At 39.9% G+C, this 20769-nt stretch overlaps 1 protein-coding gene across 3 annotated transcripts in view; it reads left to right on the top strand.

Annotated features, from left to right (window-relative positions):
• Nucleotides 1-6528: 6528 nt before the first annotated feature.
• Nucleotides 6529-20769, top strand: part of GMDS (GDP-mannose 4,6-dehydratase) — a 614085-nt gene continuing 599844 nt past the window's right edge. For 2 of the 3 annotated variants that reach the window (XM_004753606.2, XM_045089644.1), the window contains exon 1: nucleotides 6529-6775. In XM_004753606.2, the coding sequence (XP_004753663.1) occupies nucleotides 6674-6775 (102 nt within the window). In that variant the 5' untranslated portion in view covers nucleotides 6529-6673. The remainder of the gene's footprint in view (nucleotides 6776-20769) is intronic. The other variant, XM_045089647.1, reaches the window with a different exon arrangement.

Genomic DNA, 20769 nt, shown 5'->3' with positions numbered 1-20769 from the left:
TCAGGCAGGATTTGGTTGGGTCTCTTCCAGGAAAGGCAGAATACCATCAATACTAACCTGAGGATATCTCCCATGGAGGGTGGAGGAAGGGGGGACTCAACAGCAGAACAATTTCACCCATCATATCTCATTGGATAGAATTGTATCACCTGTCTGTCAGTCCTTCACTGACAAGGAGAATGGGGTTTTTATACATTCAGATTAATTAACATGCAACCCCTGGTGCTCCTTTCCCTGAATTGTGTTGGAAGTCAAGTATCTGCCATAGTATCTGCCATGATGATTATCTGCTGTCACAGTCATCATCATGCCAGGACCATGGCTGATCCTGATTTTGCCTCAACCATCTCACTGCTTGCTGATAGCTGAAGGCTCTGTCCCCACCAGTGCTTACTGCTCTTCAGTGAGGTTCCTGACTTTTGGGGGGCTTATGGTTTGTTTTGAGAATTTGGGACAAATTACCCCTGAACTGCATCTAAGGATTATTTAATGGTTCCATCTACTATCACATCAAAAGTAAGTCTTCTCTTAAAAAAAAAAAATAAGTCTTCTCAATAATGATTAGGACATACTGTAGGACGGAGTTCAGGTATTCTTTAGTCCTCTTTCTATCCTAGAGTGAAGCATCCTTAAGGTTTGCCTCCCAGAAGTTGAAGGAATTTCTCTCTTGGTGGGAAAGAGAAGGCCTTTTAAAAAATTCATTAGGATCAAAATTCTCTTTGCCATTTCTCTAAGGAGGTATAGTAAATTCTCTAACACTCAGTTAGTCCTTACAAGTCAGGATTTGTGGTGCTTGCCTTTATAATCTTAGCATTCCTCTGTTACCTATATATATTAGGCTTATTGCTAGGAAGGTTACCAGGCATACAAGTAGTAGAAGGAAGATAAAAAAGTCATTACTAATTGAAGTGGGCTTTGCCTGAAGGAGTTTGACACTTATAACAGCATCTTGAATATGTTAAACATGTTAGTACAAAAGGAAAGTTCCTTTGGAATTAGAATGTTTAAGATTAAAAATGAGACCTATATCTTAACCTTGAAGTATTTTGACATAAAGATCAGACTAGTAACCAGGAACTGGAAATTTTCCATAGGTCAGAAAAGGTGTTTTATTACCTAATTTAATTTAAAGAATAATGCATTATTTAATCTTTAGTATTTTGAGATTCACTTTTTATTGAGCAAGTCTTTAGGGAATATCACAAAGAGAGGAGTGAACACATATGCGTTCTCAAATCCAGCAGGAGAATGCTGAAAACAGGAGCCAAAGAAGACTTAAAACTACACATAATTTCCTCCCTAATAGTTTGATGACACTAATGGAAAAATACTGTTGTAGGCATCAAATGGAGATTCTAATTAGACAGCATAGTAATGATTCTAAGGCTCTGATCCCTGGGGTTTTGTGAATTAAGAAACTCAGATTACCACAGTGGAAAACTTTCTCAATAAAATAGCTCTTCTGTTGAAAACAATTAGTCCAACTAAAAAAAAAAAATTAGAAATTAAAAATCAGAGGATAGAAAGGCAACATGACGTTAGGCACACATGCTCTACTATCGGGCCCAGAACTCATATTTCTAAAATACTCATTTGCCTGATGACAGAAAGCTGTCTGATGGAAAATTTCATGAGTGAAGATATGAGAAATACACATCTTCAATTATTTTGAAATTTTTCCCCTTTTCTAAGAACATAGTCTAAAAAACTTGCCATGGTGTGATTTCATTAGTAGAATGGGATAGCCCAAGGGGAGGTGACAGATTTCAGGAAGTCCTTACAAGTCAGAGTTATCTTGTCACCTTCCAATTCTAATTCTAACTCTGTTACTTTTGCCATGAATTCTAAGAAATGAGACTCACCCAATTTAGTGTTATTCTAAAGAGAAATGTAGTATAAAACAGGGATCTAAGTTTTCCCATCTTCAATAGAGTTGGATTTTATAAGATTTAACTCATAAAGTCACTTCTGTTATTTCCTGAGCTGGAAAACTGGTATAAATCCTGAAGTGGAGGTAAAGTAAAAAGGAAACAGTGTCTACTTCCCCCTTGAATGTTTTCCCTAATACAATGCTTCCTTTCAATCATACTCACACATACAAGTAACCATTTAATTGGTCTTTCAGTTGTGGTTAAAAGCCCTGAGACTGGAGTTTGTGTCTTATCTGTACTTCTGTGTCAGCCAGATTGTCGAGTGGGACATGGAAACTACCACAGACATTCTGAGCAGAAAAAGATTTAGTGCAAGAAGTTCTGTTTACAGACTCTTTGCAAAAAACAAAAACAAAAACAAAAACACAAACAAAACAGTTTGACATCTTTTAGAAAAAGTAAATATGCAATTATCATACAGCTCAGCAATTGCACTTTTATGTAAAATGGAAACTATATTCACACAGAAACCTGTACATGAATGTTCAAGCAATTTAATATCTAGCATCCCCAAAGTGGAAATAGCCCAGATATCCTTCAATAGGTAAATGGTGAAACAAGGTATGGTACGTTCACACCCTGAAATAATACTCCACGATAAAAACACCAAAGCAACTATTGATCCATGCACCTTGGATGCACTTCCAGGAGATTTAGACTGAGTGAAAAATGCCAATCCCAATTAATTATAAGCTGTATGATTCCACTTACAATGTTTCTTGAAATGACAAAACTTTGGAAGTGGCATGAGGCATCCATGTCAGAACTATTCAGTATTTTTACTTTGGTGGTAGATGAATGAACCCTCATGTATGATAAAAGGCATTGTATAAACCATGCACACTAACACACCCAGACACACATGTACAAATGAGTACAGTGAAACTGGGGAAATCTTAATAAGATCAATGACTTGTATAAATGTCAGTACTCTACTTATAATATTGCACTATAATTTTAGAGGATGTGACCAAGGGGGAAATTGCGTAAAGGGTATGTGGGATATCACTGTACTATTTCTTACAAATACATGTGAATTCTACAATTATCTCAATAAAAACTTCAGTTTGTTTATTTATTTATTTTTAAGTGATGGAAGAACAGAAGCCAGGGGGCCATCACTGGGTTGTTGACATCAAGGGCACACCACCATAGTTCTTAGTCAGAATTTAGGAAACTGCTGTTGCCCCACCCCACATGGCTACTGTACTCATGAAACTTGTGTGACTAGACCCAAACTTGGAGTCTAGTTGCCACAACTCTCGGGTTTGTCTGACCAGGAGTAGAAAGATGGCTTTTGTTTAACTTCTACCTACCAGAATGAGGAGGAACACTTCTGATTGGCAGAACTCAATATGCTTCCAAAACACCAGCTGCAAAATGATCTGGAAAATATGGGTTTTAGCAGTTCGATTTTTATACATAGAATATGGAATGGGAATTGAAAGAACCAATAATGATATCTACCATAACCAGCCACTAGTTATTTTACCTTAGGCAAGTTTATTAACCTCTCTGACCCCCAGTTTCTACCAAATAGAGATCATTATCATAATTACCTCATAGAATTAAATGAGATATGGCATACTTTGGTGCAGCTTACTCGTTCACTTAATACATGCTAGTCACTGTCATTGGTTTTCTAACCTGATGTACAGCGAAAGAATATTACAAATATTCTATAAGGTAAAAGCAAAAGAAAGAAAGATTAAAAAAGAAGAAAAGAGAAGAGATAATTTGGAGGAGAAAGCCAAGGTGTTACTCTTGAATACTTGGTATCTACTCAATGTTAAGAAATAAGGATGTGAAAAAACTTATTCAAAATAATGAATATTGTATAGAATGGTTGATGCTGTGAACTGAATTGTATCCACCCAAAATTCATATGCTGAAGCTCTAATCCACCATATGATGGTATGTGAAAATAGGGGCCTTAGGGAGGTAATTGGGTTATAAGGGCAGAGATCTCTAATGAGATTATTGCCCCTATAAGAAGATATGCCTTCTCCTCTCTCCACCATGTAAGGACACACAAGATGGCTCTTTGTAATCCAGACAGAGAGCTCTCACCAGGAGCCAAATAAGCCAGTGGACAATTCCTCTGAACTCATGGATATTATTAGCATTGACCATGTAGCACATCCTTCTCAGAGGCTTGTTTGGAGTTTACTGGACCTGTTATGGGTCAAATTATGTCTCTCCTCCAAATTCATATGTTGAAGTCAACTCCCCCACCAGTAATTTAGCACATTACTTTATTTAGAAATAAGGTAATAGCAGAGGTAGTTAAACTAACATGAGATCATATTGAGCCATCCCTAATCCAATATGGTGTCCTTATAAAAAGAGGAAATTCAGACTGAGATATGTGTAGAAGGAGAAAGCTATGTGAACATGAAGATGGCCATCATAAGTCAGAAAGAGAGGATGCAGAGGAAAATAACCCTGACAACACCTTGATTTTGGATTTTCAGAACTGTGAGGAAATACATTTCTATCGTTTGAGCCACCAGTCTGTGGTACTTTGTAGTGACAGTCCTAGCAAACCAATATATGGCTCTATTGCCTTTCCTCAGAAAAGTTTCCTAGAGAAATAGCCCTCATTTTTTCTCGACCTTCCACTGTGTTTCAAAACTACAATTTCTCTCAACATTTTGTAATTACTTTATTTACAGACCCTACAATACGATCAGTTTTCTTTCTATAGGTCTTCTACTGTCATACTTCTTACCAGGAGAGGCAAATGTTCAGTATTCAGTAGTGTCATTGGATGTCTCACGGCTGCAGTATAAACTTGGTATGTCCTCTCTTGGTAACCGTTTTTCCCCATGATTTTTAAAAAAATGTTAAACAGTGTATCTGAAAATTAATCTAAATAATATTTATATTAAAACAAACATACATTTTTAAGATAATCTAGTAGATTTCAAAGACATTTCTTGCTTATAGTGAGTTCCGCTGAATTAAAGTGTTCACCATCCTCTGCATTAGGGTTTCTTCATTCACCATGCAGAAGCAGACTTCTGCTTCTTTAAAAAAAAATTATATTTATTTATTTAAATATTATTTATTTATTTATTTATTTGAGAAAGAGAGAGAGAGCGAGCACACACAATTATGGGGGTGGGGGAGGGGCAGGGGCAGAGGCAGAGGGAGAAGCAGACACCCCACTGAACAGGGAGCCTGATGCCGGCTGGATCCCAAGACCCTGAGATCATTACCTGAGCTGAAGGCAGATGCTTCACTGACTGAGCCAACCAGGTGACTGACCACAGCCTTCTGATACTGTATGTAATACACATTTATTCAGTCATTCTCCATATAGAATGGACAAATGAGAGCCAAGGTGTGAAACCAAAGACCTGTCTATATATAAAGCTAAGGAATATTCCCAAGAAGCTTAGGGGACAAAAAGATTTTTAACTTAACCCTGAGTTTTTCTGATTTGGGGATTTGACGTAACAACTTGCATGATAGGTTGTGCACTCTCCTAGGCACTCAATTTGTGACTTGAGGTGATGATCTGAGGTAATCTACTGGAGAGAGGAAAATGTACAGATTAATAGAGCAGTGTAAATAGGGAAATTTTTGTCTCTTCCATGGATTCCGGCCACCTCCTTAGGTACATACACCTGCCATCCTCCCAGTGAGTCACCTCTGGCCTTCTCTCTCCCCAAAGTGCAGCTGCCACGTGAAAGCCAGTTCAGGAGACATCAGGTTAGGACCCCACCTTGCATTTGATTTACTTTTTTTTGAAACTGGCCATGTCGTTTGTCTGACCCTGCCGTCTTTACAACATTTCCTCAAGCTGCACATGAGTGGGGTCAGGCTTTCTTGTACTCTGCCAGTCCTCTGAACTAGAGTACTTTGAATCTAGTTACTTGGAAACTTGTGCTTGGTTCCAAGCTTCAGGGAAACGTGAGATGAGCCAGAAAGCCGGGCTACAGGTGAGGTTAGTCATTCCACACACCTGTGACCCCATTTAGGGGCCTTGCGCCCCTCAGGAAACATAAAACCAAACTCATCAAAAGGCAATGCTATAGGTTTCCAAGAATTATTTATCAAAGCTGATGACCCAGGCCCCGTGACACCTAGATTTGGCATTCAAAGCTTTCTCCTAATGAAAAGGTCGGCGCTACTTCCTCTCAGCATCCTCAGATAATATTAGCATTCCCGGGACGGCAAGAAAGGCCGAGGGCAGGAGACAGGGGTTCCAAAGAAGATAAGCCGGTGAAGACCAAGCCGCCAACCGCCTGCGCCCTCTTCGCCAGGGGACTGGCGTGGCCTAAAGACCCGGCAACATTTCCTTTCCTGAACCTGCCTAACAGCCACGGCCAAAGTCGGCGGCGCCCCGCTGCAAGACCGCCCCTCAGGCGCCCCGCCCTGGCCGCGCGGCCCGCGGCGGAGGAGGCGTGGCGTAGCGAGGCGGCAGACGGCGGGGGGCGGGGCCTGCCGCGGGCGCCACGGGAGCGTCGCGGCCTGACGCGAATGACGCGGCGCCAGTCAGGCCGCAGTCCCGCCGCCCCGCAGTGGGGCCCGCCTTGGCCCGCCCCCGGCCCTCCCCGCCCGGCCTCCAGAGCGCCCCTGTCAGATTGTGGCGGCGGGCCGCGCGGTGCGCTACTTCCCTGCAGCTTGGGCGAGGAGGCTTGTGTGCAGGCACACCCCCACGTCCCTTCGGCACTGCTGTCTCTGCTCCACTGGCCTCCGCTCCGCCCAGCCCTCGGCCACAAGCCGGTAGCGACATGGCACACGCGGCGGTACGCTGCCCCAGCGCTCGCGGCTCCGGGGACGGAGAGATGGGCAAGCCCAGGAAAGTGGCGCTCATCACTGGCATCACGGGCCAGGTGAGTCCGAGATGGGAGTTCGAGCCAGGCCTCCTGCTGCTGGGGCACGTGTGAGCCCCGCGCCCGGGGCTGCCTGCATTTCCAGGAACAGCCTTCTGGGCATCCCGGAAGGTTTCCGAGGTAGCTTGTTGTGGAGGTCGGCGACAAGATGTGTCTTGTGGAGAGTGTGCTGAATGCGTGGAATGCTTCTAGGCTTCCCTCGGGGCATGGGAGCGCGTGTCCTACTTGGGACGTGGTTCTCGCACCTGAGCCAGACTACCTACCGTCTCCCACCTGCCCAGCCAGCGACTGCAGTGCTTGTTTCTCCGAGGTCTCTAGGGTGCACTTTAATTTAGCTCTTTGCAGATCCCAGTGCTGGGGGAGGGAAAAGGACTGGTTTTCTGTGTGTGTGTGTGTGTGTGTGTGTGTGTGTGTGTGTGTAGTCAACTTGCTATACTTCCGTGTAAGGGCCAAGGCCACTGACCTGCTAATGCTTGGGAAGCAGGGGAGTTCTTGCGGTTTTGGTTCCCCCTCACCAGCTTTCCAGACAGAAGAAAACAAATTAAAAGAAAGTAGTGCCGAGGAGTCATAGACTAGGAAATATTTTTTGTTTAAAAAGCACACCTCACAAAAACTTTTTAAACACACAAACTCCTGAGATTCATGTTAATACATTTGAAGTGTATCTGACAGACTGGTCCAAAGTTAGGCTAAGGTTCTATTTACAAACAAAAGGAGTTCCTTAAGTGATGTAATCATGAGGAGCTGTCCTGCATGTTGGAACCCCATGTGCAGACTGAGCATGGCTGTTTCCTGACAGTTATCTCTTAGAGATACTGCAACAGGTAGGCCCTCACCGCTGTATCTAACCAAGCTGTGCTGCTTTAGATTCATTCAGGATGGAATGATTTTACTCATTATTTTTGTAGACAAAATGTTACATGTGTGTTCCTGGAGCTCTTGCTAGTGGCTAATATTACTCTGTAATGGAGGTGATAATAATGGCTAATAAATGTGCTTATCATGTATCGGTCACTTGACTAATATTAACTCATTTAGTTTTTACAAGTAGTCTTTGAAGGGGTGCTTTTTTTTTTTTTCGCCTCCACTTTACAGATGGGGAAAGTGAGGCATGGGAGTCTGATTTGTCTGAAGTGAAACAACTACAAGTGTCTAGCTGGGATTCAAACTCTGCTTTCAAAGCACTCTAGCATTAGAAAAGAAATTGGAATTGGCCAGATTTAGAGTCCAAGAATACTAGATAGTTTTAATTATTGGATATCTAAGTATTTTCTGGTTATTCATCTTACTTTGTTTAAGGTTATTACAATAAACAACTGTTTGAAAACTGGTGGAAGAGGTGGATAGGAAATAGGAAAAGAATTTGAGACTGAGGAAGTGAACCATTCAATTTAGGCAAGGGCCTATAAGCTTTCAAGTCGTGGCCTACAAACTTTTTTTTTTTTTTCCTAATGGTGAGGACTCTTTGGTAGATGGTTTCCCTTTTCCCAATTTCTTAGACTGAATCTGAAGCTCAAAAGTTTACTTAACTTGTGTGAACTCTTGAAGATAGAAAATTTTTTTAGTACCTTGAAGAAATTGGTTAAGCTATTAAGATAACACTTGGTATGAGTTATACCAATTTAAGTGACCAGCACTATCGATCAGTGCAAGTTAGAGATGGGACCTTCTTTAAAGCTTTGGAACACATCATCTAGTTGCTACTGAATGGCAAGAGAGGTGCAGAAGTGGCCTCCATTGTAGTTTGTCCAAAAGGCTGCTCCAGGGAAGTCTTCTTTAAGCACATGTTTAGTGTGCAATGCTCTAACCAGATATTTTTGGCTCATCACTTTATTTTGGCTCACTACCTCATTTCCAACTTTAAATTCCTTGGGTTTTAGGCCCCTTTTACCTTCAGCACCAATATTTTCCTCTTTCCTCGCACATTTGCCCTCTGCATTGTCCCTTTCCATGTTGGGTTCTTGTGTTGGCTTTTATACCCCTGGCACAGTGCCGAATTCTGTAGCTGCACATAAATCCTTGCTAATGGAACTTGCTGCTTGCTATGCTTTGCATTTGTCTTCTAGGACAGTGATTCCTAACTTGGGTATCAAGGATCTCCAGAGGACTGTGAAGTTAATACAAGAGGTCTAAAAATCCATACATTATTGTCTATTTTTAAAATAATATGGGACGCCTGGGTGGCTCAGTTGGTTGAGCGGCTGCCTTCGGCTCAGGTCATGATCCCAGCGTCCTGGGATCGAGTCCCACATCGGGCTCCTTGCTTGGCGGGGAGCCTGCTTCTCCCTCTGCCTCTGCCTGCCACTCTGTCTGCCTGTGCTTGCTCTCGCTTCTCTCTCTATGACAAATAAATAAAATAAAATTTAAAAAAATAATAATAATATATCGTGAGAGCTTACCGAACTACTCACTCTGCTAAACACTATATATCCCTACCTTAGAGGCAGGTACAAATTTTATTCCCAATTTATACCTGGCTAAGTAAGGTTAAGTATGTTCCCTGGGAGTGCACACCCAGTGAGTGTCAGAGCTGAGATTTGAACCAAGGCATTGCTTAGAACAATTTTGTTAATGTTGCTTCAGTAGTAAACTATACACATTAAAATACAGCTTTGTGTGTCTGTGTGTGAGAGAGAGAGAGAAAAAAAAAGAGAGATTGTTCTACTCTTAAGAAAGGTCTCAGATTCAAGAAGGTAAGGTAGATATCATTGCTCTTAGGGTATTCATGGTAATTGTGCTGTGATGGGCTCTTAAATGGGTTGTCCTAGATTTCCACTTGAGAAAGTGCAGATAGTCATGGTGCCCTGTTTGCTATGCATCTCTAATATTTACTGTCAAGCTTCATATACTAGCTTTCTCCCTCCTGTCTATTCTTATTACAGTAACTGTGAATCATTTTCTAAAGTTTTTACCTTATTAAATCTCCTTAAAGAAAACCAGGCTTGGGGGCACCTGGGTGGCTTAGTCCTTAAGCCTCTGCCTTTGGTTCAGGTCATGATCCCAGGGTCCTAGGATCCTAGGGTGCAGGATCTAGCCCTGCATAGGGCTCTCTGCTCAGTGGGAAGCCTGCTTCTCCCTCTTCCACTCCTCCTGCTTGTGTTCAGTCTCTCGCTGTGTATCTCTCTGTCAAATAAATAAATAAAATCTTAAAAAAAAAAAAAAAAAGAAAGAAAAAAGAAAACCAGGCTCAGGCTTGACTTTGTTGCCTCTAGGCCCTCTACCAGCCATCTTCAGAGCTCATCTCCACTGTCTTAAGGTACTTTTGGTTCTTTACTACACAGTTGGAACTGTTCTTGCTTTTCTTTGAATACTCTCTCTTTGTACCCCACTGGAGTCCTTTTGTGGCTGAATGCCCTCACAGGTGTTACTCCTTTTCAGTCACCTGAAGCCTCTGTGTACTCCAGATAATCCTGCCAAATGCAGCCATTCCAGGAAATTTCTTTGTATTTACATACATGCAATCTCTGTTGGCTATATAGGTAATTTGCATATCTTACTTCTTTGGTTTAATTACTTTAAGGTAGAACCTTTCAGCATATTATCTCCTACTTAGTTTTGCCTAATGGTCTTTCAAAAATCTTGACTTTTCTCATGAAGAACACAGCTTTACTCTTTCTGCTGGGTACAGGGCTTGTTTTGATGCTGGTGGGAATATCATGATATACTTATTGCCCACTAGGATCTTATAGTTTTCAAGGAACTTAAGACCATGCAGATGAAAAAAGTAATATTCAAGTATGGTAGAGATGTAGTAAAGTTGTATAAGTAGTGAAGTAGTATTTTAAAAGTATGTTAGAGCCCAAATGAATGGTTTATCCAGCCTCAGAACTCTGGGAGAGGTCACTGAATGCTTGAAATAGCTGGCACTGTGTTGGTTTGAACAGCATGCACAGGAATGAAGAGAGGGGACAGTTTTGGGAACAGTGAGGACACTGTAATAATAATGGAAGGAACTTAATTTATTAAATTATTTATACCTCTTGCTCATTTCCAAAAAGTTTCTGAAGTGGCATCAACAAAAAACATATCATTGGACCATCATAAAAAGAATGAAAAAAAAAGAGAAGTAATCCACAAAACACCAGTCAATAACTCAAAACAAAAAACAGGAGTTTGCAGTGAAGGCCAATAGAAAGATGGGGGTAATGTACTAAAACCCAAAGCTAAGGATAGCTGCTCTTCTCCTCTAGGATCCTGATGGATTCCTGTCTCATGTTGAGGCCTTTTATCCATTTTGAGTTTATCTTTGTGTACGGTGTAAGAGAATGGTCGAGTTTTATTCTTCTACATATAGCTGTCCAGTTTTCCCAGCACCATTTATTGAAGAGACTGTCTTTTTTCCACTGTATATTTTTTCCTGTTTTGTCGAAGATTGTTTGCCCATAGAGTTGAGGGTCCATATCTGGGCTCTCTACTCTGTTCACTGGTCTATGTGTCTGTTTTTATGCCAGTACCATGCTGTCTTGGTGATCACAGCTTTGTAGTAAAGCAGTAGTAATGTGATGCAGTAACGTGATGTAGTAAAGCAGGTAACGTGATGCCCGCAGTTTTATTTTTGTTTTTCAACATTTCCTTAGTGATTCGGGGTCTCTTCTGGTTCCAGCTCTTTGAAAAATACCGATGGAATTTTGATCGGAATGGCATTAAAAGTATAGATTGCTCTAGGCAGTATAGGCATTTTAACAATGTTTATTCTTCCTATCCAAGAGCATGGAATGGTCTTCCATCTTTTTGTGTCTTCTTCAATTTCTTTCATGAGTGTTCTGTAGTTCCTCGAGTACAGATCCTTTATCTCTTTGGTTAGGTTTATTCCCAGGTATCTTATGGTTCTTGGTGCTATAGTAAATGGAATCGATTCTCTAATTTCCCTTTCTGTATTTTCATTGTTAGTGTATAAGAAAGCCGCTGATTTCTGTACATTGACTGCTGTCAATATGGACATAAAATTCAGCTTTGACTTTCCTGCAAATCAAGACAAAGTGGATAGGCGAGTCAAAATTTTTATTAATACTACACTCTTAGAGAAATAACTTTAAGCAACAGAACAGCATGATGGACAACATGCTTGCTAGTAGTTTTTTAAAGAAGACAGTCATCTTCCTAGGACATTTTATTACTCCCTAATGGATGGCATAAGCACACTTTTTGGTAGATAGAGACTTAAGTAATTGAATAGTTAGTTTTTGTGGATTTTTCCTTTGTTAAATGGATATTTTTCCAGTCTGTTATTTCAAGCTGGTTTCTGCCAAGGGAGCAGGCAGGTTGGAACTGTAGATTACATTGTCAGGTGTGTTGATTATAAGGTTAATATTGGTATTTTGAAAGTGGAAGTATTTGACATGGTGAGGCCCTTCCTAACCTGTAAATTGGGCTAGATTTTCCTTGGGAGGTTTGGATCTGGCCAAACATTTAAGCAAGTACTAATTCAATGCTTTAGATTTCTGCATCACGACACATGGAAGACAAATCATTTATCTTTAAATAGCTACAGGCAAGAAGAGTTAACTTGTCTGTGGTTGGAAGACAACAGACTTCTGGTAAATCTTGCAAAAATGAAAGAGATGGACACTTTGAGTTATCAGGTCATATTCTTTAAGCCATATTTTGTTTCAGAATTTTGTTTTTATGGCCTTGTTTCTAATTTTCATTACTTTTGTTAGTTCTTGGTCTTTAAAGAAAACAGGTAAAATGGATGACCTAATTTTCTAGACTCAGGTGGTTCTTTCAGGCTTCGTGTTCTTCATTTAAGAGTTAATTTAGTATGTTAGAAAATGGTAATTGAGAATTGGCAAGAGGTACCTTTCTTCCCACAGTTTTCCTTAACCCCCTTTAAATAATGCTTCAGTTGAATTGTAATAGATGGCTGGGACATTACCTCTTTTGGTTTTACTTTCTAATCCATATTCAATTTCTCATAAGTTTCTACATTCCAATATAGGTATAAGAATCATCACTTATGTAGATGGAGATTTAGTGAAATGTGATGTGGTCTGTTAAAACTTGATTTCTAGATAACACATTCAATTTTTTTATGAGTGTAATTGACCCACAATGTTACATTAGTTTCAGGTGTACAACCTAGTGATTAAACCTCTCTCTGCTTGATGCTGTGTTCACCAGAAGCATAGCTACCATCTGTCACCACGCAACACTATTACAAGACCTTTGACTGTGTTCTTTCTGCTGTGCCTTTTTTGACTTACTCATTTCATAACTGGAAGCCTGTATCTCCCACTCCCCTTCAACCATTTTACCCATCCTCAACCTAGCAAACATCATTTAGTTCTCTATATTTATAGTCTGATTCTACTTTTTGTTTGTTTATTCATTTGTTCTGTTTTTTAGATTCCACATATGAGTGAAGTTGTATGGAATTTCTCTTTCTCTGACTTATTTCACTTAGCATTATACCTTCTAGTTCTATTCACATTGTCGCAAATGGTAAGCTCTCATCCTTTTTAATAGCTGCATAATATTCCTGTATGTATTTGTGTGTGTTGTGTGTGTGTGTGTGTGTGTGTACACTATGTCTTCCTTATGCATTTGTCTATTTATGGATGCTGGGTTGCTTCCATATCTTGGCTATTGTAAATAATGCTTCAGTATAGGGGTGCCTATATCTTTTCAAATTAGTGTCTTTGTTTTCTTTTTTTTTTTTTAATTAATTTTTTATTTTTTATAAACATATATTTTTATCCCCAGGGGTACAGCTCTGTGAATCACCAGGTTTACACACTTCACAGCACTCACCAAAGCACATACCCTCCCCAATGTCCATAATCCCACCCCCTCTCTCCCAAACCCCCTCCCCCCAGCAACCTTCAGTTTGTTTTGTGAGATTAAGAGTCACTTATGGTTTGTCTCCCTCCCAATCCCATCTTGTTTCATTGATTCTTCTCCTACCCACTTAAGCCCCCATGTTGCATCACCACTTCCTCATATCAGGGAGATCATATGATAGTTGTCTTTCTCTGCTTGACTTATTTCGCTAAGCATGATACGCTCTAGTTCCATCCATGTTGTCGCAAATGGCAAGATTTCATTTCTTTTGATGGCTGCATAGTATTCCATTGTGTTTATATACCACATCTTCTTGATCCATTCATCTGTTGATGGACATCTAGGTTCTTTCCATAGTTTGGCTATTGTGGACATTGCTGCTATAAACATTCGGGTGCATGTGCCCCTTTGGATCACTACGTTTGTATCTTTAGGGTAAATACCCAGTAGTGCAATTGCTGGGTCATAGGGCAGTTCTATTTTCAACATTTTGAGGAACCTCCATGCTGTTTTCCAGAGTGGCTGCACCAGCTTGCATTCCCACCAACAGTGGAGGAGGGTTCCCCTTTCTCCACATCCTCGCCAGCATCTGTCATTTCCTGACTTGTTGATTTTAGCCATTCTGACTGGTGTGAGGTGATATCTCATTGTGGTTTTGATTTGTATTTCCCTGATGCCGAGTGATATGGAGCACTTTTTCATGTGTCTGTTGGCCATCTGGATGTCTTCTTTGCAGAAATGTCTGTTCATGTCCTCTGCCCACTTCTTGATTGGATTATTTGTTCTTTGGGTGTTGAGTTTGCTAAGTTCTTTATAGATTCTGGACACTAGTCCTTTATCTGATATGTCGTTTGCAAATATCTTCTCCCATTCTGTCAGTTGTCTTTGGATTTTGTTAACTGTTTCCTTTGCTGTGCAAAAGCTTTTGATCTTGATGAAATCCCAATAGTTCATTTTTGCCCTCGCTTCCCTTGCCTTTGGCGTTGTTCCTAGGAAGATGTTGCTGCGGCAGAGGTCGAAGAGGTTGCTGCCTGTGTTCTCCTCAAGGATTTTGATGGATTCCTTTCGCACATTGAGGTCCTTCATCCATTTTGAGTCTATTTTTGTGTGTGGTGTAAGGAAATGGTCCAATTTCATTTTTCTGCATGTGGCTGTCCAATTTTCCCAGCACCATTTATTGAAGAGGCTGTCTTTTTTCCATTGGACATTCTTTCCTGCTTTGTCGAAGATTAGTTGACCATAGAGTTGAGGGTCTATTTCTGGGCTCTATTCTGTTCCATTGATCTATGTGTCTGTTTTTGTGCCAGTACCATGCTGTCTTGATGATGACAGCTTTGTAATAGAGCTTGAAGTGTGTTTGTTTTCTTTGGGTAAATACTCAGTAGTGGAATTATTGGATCATATGGTATTTCTATTTTGAAGAACCTCCACACTCTTTTTCTACAGTGGCTGTCCAATTTGCATTGGTAGCAACAGTGCATAAACGTTCTTTTTTCTCCACATTCTTGACAACACTTGCTATTTCTTGTTTTTTTTTTTTTTGATTGTTGTATTCTCACAGCTATGACTTGATATCTCATTGTGGTTTTGATTTGTACTTCCCTGATGATGAGTGATATTGAGCAGCTTTTTGTGTTAAGACAACACGTTCTTTAGAGACCTTAGACATTCAGTGTTCATTCAGGATTATATACTGTCCTGAGCTGGTAGTTTGCCTCCAGTGCCCCAGACTTATTGAGTGCTACCTTATCTACTCATGACATGGGAAAATCCAGTGCTCCACAGTCTCCATGGTTGGCTTCAGGACCCCAGGACTGAAACTGAGAGTGACTTTTGTTAGTTACTGACTTGATTTCTAGATGAATTGAAAGTACTCTTAATTGTTCTTGTGATCCTGAATGGCTCTTTGAGTTATAGAGTTCTCAACCTGCCTGTCTGTCCTCTGAAGCAGCTGCTTCTGAACTTCTGTTAAGTAAAAGTTACGATTAAATGAGAATTATCTGGCTATGAGTCAGGTTTAAGGAAGGCAACATGTTTGTCTTCTAGATACTTAGTAGCTAATCATTTGGGGTGAAGATACAGAAAAAAAAATTACTGACATCAATAGAATGATTACTGTGTGCCATGCAATGTACCAAGCACTTTCTACAAATTACCTCATTTAGGGGCTCCTGAGTGGTGCAGTTGGTTAAGTCTGACTCTTGGTTTTGGCTCAAGTGGTGATCTCAGGATCATGAGACCCAGCCCCACATCAGGCTCTGTGTTCAGTGTGAGTCTGCTTAAGTTTCTCTCTCACTCTACTTTTGACCTTCCCTGCCTCTAAAATAAATACTTCTTTAAAAAAAAAAAAAAAAAGACATTATCTCATTTCACCCCAGATGGTTCAAATTTTTACTGTCCACCTTATATCAAAAAAGGAAACTGTGACTTGGGGAACTTCAAACTTGCCCAAGAACCCTTAATGCACTAGATTTTTTTTTCCTCAGGACCTTCTCTCCTGTCTGGTTAGAGTACCTCGCTTGGGCAGTTTGTCAACAAATTGCAGAAGTTCTCAGCTCTCAAGAGGCTGTTTTTAAAGGCTGTTATATATTTTGATTGGTACCTTACCATGTCCATTAGGTTATGTTAACATATTAGTGTGTGTGTCTTAGTAGAAGTCAGGAATAGGGGTGAGGAATGGAGGTGGAGCACTATGTTCTCTGACGGCTTTTGAAAGCTTCTGATGTCTCTTTTCTTTCCCTACTGTTCTTTTCAGTTTTCTAAGGGATTTTTCAGCAAGAGAGGAAAATGGTCAGAGCAAAATGCTTTCTCCTGCCCATAAACCTTCTCCCAGGGGAGGACAAAGAGCCAGTAGCCAATTAATAGGATCCTCAGAAGTGGTAGGGCCCTGGGCCTGCAGCTTGGGTGATGGGTTGTCTGGATGAAAACTGTGCCTGGAGAACTTGCCCAAAAGCTTTGATGAGCATATGGATAGTCCAAGTGTTCAGTGTGGTGGAGAGAGGCAGGTGAGAGGCTGGGTTGCCTGCTTGTATGGCTGCTACAACTTGTTCCCAGGGATCCTTCTATCTGTACACAGACCTGAGAGTTACAGCTCCCAGTTTGCTTGTTGTGTCCTTTGATACATTTTTTTCCTTTCTCTAATGCCACTTTTCCTTTCTATATTGTGGTGTTTATCCTTGCTGTCAAGGTCCAATTAGATTTTCCTTAGGAGACTCAGAAGTCCTCTATTCTAGATTTGCATACCCTGTTATGAACTGGGAAGCCTGGTCTAAGCCTGAAAATGTTCTGCCTGCAAAATGATCTTAGCAAGTACTTTTGACTCAACTTTTCTTCTTGTGGGTTAGTTTAATCTAAATAGATAGTTACTTGACTTGACAGTAGCCTCTCCTCTTCTCTCTTCCAATAGCATTGTATTTGTGTTACTAGCAATTCTCTATTTGGTACCTCTTCTAAATTTCCAGGTAGCAATTTTTTTCATGCTTAATTTATCTTTTCTCCTGGAGGCAATTATATTTTGGTGTGAGTCATCCTCTACTTAGTAATAGAAGCACTAATAATCATAATTAATGCACTTAAGAAATGTTTGAGTCCCAATTATGTGTCAGGCACTGGGGATTCAACAGTGAACATAATGTCAAAAATGACCATCCTTAAACATTGATGTTCTGGTAACATTGTGTTCTGGTATCATAACATTAATGTTCTAGGTGGTGACGATGGTGATGTTAATTATGGTAATTACAATAAATAACACATGTTGAGCATTTACTCTGGGCTGGGTACTGTTCAAAGGGTTTATATTTGTTACCATAGCAAAAGAGCATCCTGTGATGCAGTTTTCTTATTATCCCCAAAGAATACAGAGGTTAAATATATTGTCATCCAAAGCTCTCTCCAGTCACTGTATGAACAATCAGATCTTAAATGTAAATCCCATTAATTTTATTTTCTATGAAGTTTGTAATTAGTATCAACAAATAACTTCTAAGGAGAGACAAATTATTTATTAAGATTCAAAAACAAAACATATTCAAGAGTTGTGGAAAGGTAGATTATAGTAGTAAAATAAGCTTGTACTGATCATTACATTACATGCCTCTCATTTTATTTTATTAGCTGCATGGGTCATATATTTAATTAGTTCTTTGGAGGGCCTATGTTGACAGCTAATCTTGCAGACTCTCTAACGGCTGGGGCTCTATGTTGGATAAAGTGGAGAAGAATGAGTTAGATTTTTTAGCCCAACTTAAGTTTGAATTACTGATTAGTTATTTATGAGGTGCATGACTTTGGACAAGTTATTTACCTTTGCTGTCAGATTGGATGAGTAATTCTGCTAAGTAGAAAATAATTCTGGAACGTAGCAGGGACCTTTGTGCCATTACTAGAATGAACCTTCTCTTCAGTGTTAAGAAGATAATAAAAGATTACTTGAATTCTAGGAAATGAAGTTGAATCAGGAGAGGATTAATATTTACCCTTGTGTTTTCAATGGGGAGTCTATTATCCAGGGGCAGAAAGTTCTGTAGTACTTGGAATCATTCACAAGGCTACAAAGTACTGGGAGGCCAACAAATTTGACATCAGTAAGTCTTACAGACTGATAGTATAAGCAGATGTGGGAGCCAGGCTCATCTTCATGTATAAGAAGATTGTGGGCAGTGGACCACGCTCTGAATCTTCCTTACTGGGATTTCAATCCTTGTAGGAAAGGTTTGGCAAAATTGGAAATGAGAAAGATGTTTTGAGTACTGTCCTATTTTTTTTTTTTAAATTTTACTTATTTATCAGAGGGGGGGGGGAGAGCGAGCACAGGCAGACAGAATGGCAGGCAGAGGCAGAGGGAGAAGCAGGCTCCCCGCTGAGCAAGGAGCCCGATGTGGGACTCGATCCCAGGACGTTGGGATCATGACCTGAGCTAAAGGCAGCTGCTTAACCAACTGAGCCACCCAGGCGTCCCGAGTACTGTCCTATTTTGATCAAAGACTCTTATGTGGTGGAAAGGGGTTTTTTTTTAATGCCTTTACATTACATGTAACTAATTGATTAACTGAGGAAAGAGCATGGAACTGAGAATCAGAGGCTGGATTTTAACACCAGTTAATTTTATAGCTTTAATTTTTTCTTAGTCTGTTTCTTTCTTTTGGTTTTTGTTTATTTGTTTGTTTGTTTTAACTTAGAACTTTTTTTTAAAATATTTTATTTATTTATTTGACAGAGAGAGAGAGATCACAAGTAGGCAGAGAGGCAGGTAGAGAGAGGAAGCAGACTCTCTGTTGAGCAGAGAACCCCATGCAGGGCTTGATCCTAGGACCCTGAGATCATGACCTGAGCCAAAGGCAGAGGTTTAACCCACTGAGCCACTCAGTACCCCCCCCCCCCCCAGTCTGTTTCTTAATTTTTATTGTGAAGGGATTACTTCATCATCTCTTAAGTCCTTTCAGAGTATAAAGTGCTAGGACTTTAGGATTGAACACTAAATTACAGCTGATAATGTGTAACGAAAATCTTATTTTTAAGTGGTTTAAAGATAAGGCCATTAGGAGAATTTTTTAAGAAACAAAATGAACTGTGGTGGATTTATAGTTAAGTGTGCAAACTAAGAAGAAATTCTTGTATTAGTTGTATTTTGTCAGAATTTGTAAGGTTGAAGTGAAAAATCTGAGCTGTCTGTCCTTTTAGGTTATATTAAATGAGGTAGTTTTTTGATGCGGGAGAATTTTAAAATTCTCGTTATTTATTATCTATATTTTGAGCTTAGGGTTTAATAGTTGAGGTTTTATTCATCCAGTAGATATTTGCTGAGATTTCTTCTGTGTTGAGGTAGGTGCTGGAGATATAGACACCAGGAAGATGGACATGATTTTGTCTTCAAGACCTGCTAGTCTGATGAACAACAAGCAATTTTATAGCATGTTAAGTGGTATGATGGTATAAATCAGTCACAGAATCACAAGAAGATCTTTCCTTAAAAATGCTCTGAAGTATCATTAATTCAGTAGATTTATTGAGAATCGATTACCTTGGAAGTTTCTGGTTATAAATGCTATTATATTAAAGGGTTAGTTGTGAGGCCTTCTTGTAGAAAGGAGAGCTACTTAAGGACCACCTATAACTACTTTTTCTTTTTTTTGACGTGGAACTCTTTTGTATAGTCTTGTATTCTGTGAAGGATGGTTAAAGATGTTACTATTTTCATGCTCATTCTTCTATCTTAGAAGCTGTATTTCCACCTTTTAACAAAGGCAGAAGTGCTTAGATTTGATGAAATAAAGCAGTGGGGAGTCAGAGACCCTGTGATGTGACAGAAAGAGCTCAGCTTTGGGTAAGTCTCAAACCTGGGCTCAAACCCTGCTTTCAAAAAAAGTACATTAAAAACAAAAAGAAAAAAGTACATTTAGAAATGTCTTCCATTTACTAGCTGAATGTCTCCAGTGAGTTACTTAATAAACTTAAACCTCAGTTTCCTCTCTAAAATGCAGTTAATTATACTCACATTACAAATTGATATGTGGATTACATATTATGATTACAATAATACCTCACACAATGCCTGGCACACACTTTGTGAAATGATAGTGCTTACTATTTATTATTGTATAATTAATGATTCCTTATGTATAATACATTATTAGGTCTAATAAATCCTTAAAGTCAGGAGGTATGAGAAAAGGGTAGAGAAGTGTTTTGAGAATGCAGTTTGATGTAGGTAATACAGAATGAATTTGAGTAGCAAAACAACAGAGGCAGGAAGACCTGCTAGGAGCCTCAATTATAATCATGAAGATGTAGATGCAAAGGGAAGGGAATCAAAGGAACAACAGGACTTTGTGATCATTTAGGTGTAGGGAATGTGACAAGGGCAGGAGTTACAGATCTCAAGGCTATTTTAATTTTGGAGACTGGCTGGTTGGAATTACCATGACCAGAAATGTAGTCACTGGGAAAGAAAGCCAGTTATCTGGGAAAGATAGTGAATCCAGTTTTCCTCCTGTTGAATTTAAGGTGAGAGTATAACATTCAAGTTCAAATAACTTGTAAGCTATTTGAAATATAAGGTTGGTATGCAGGTGAGAGATCATGGCCACATAGTCTTGTAGAACAACCTGGACAGCAGCTATGGATTGGGAAAGCCCTAGGTGTGTCTATGCTGCTCTACAGTGCTCATCACCAGTACTTTTACTCATCCCCCAGAATTTTCTGTTGCTCCCACT

The sequence above is a fragment of the Mustela putorius genome, unplaced genomic scaffold (assembly GCF_011764305.1).
Source record: "Mustela putorius furo isolate JIRA1106 unplaced genomic scaffold, ASM1176430v1.1 tig00000117_pilon_pilon_pilon, whole genome shotgun sequence".
Lineage (NCBI taxonomy): Eukaryota > Metazoa > Chordata > Mammalia > Carnivora > Mustelidae > Mustela > Mustela putorius.
This window is presented reverse-complemented; position numbering and strand designations above follow the sequence as displayed.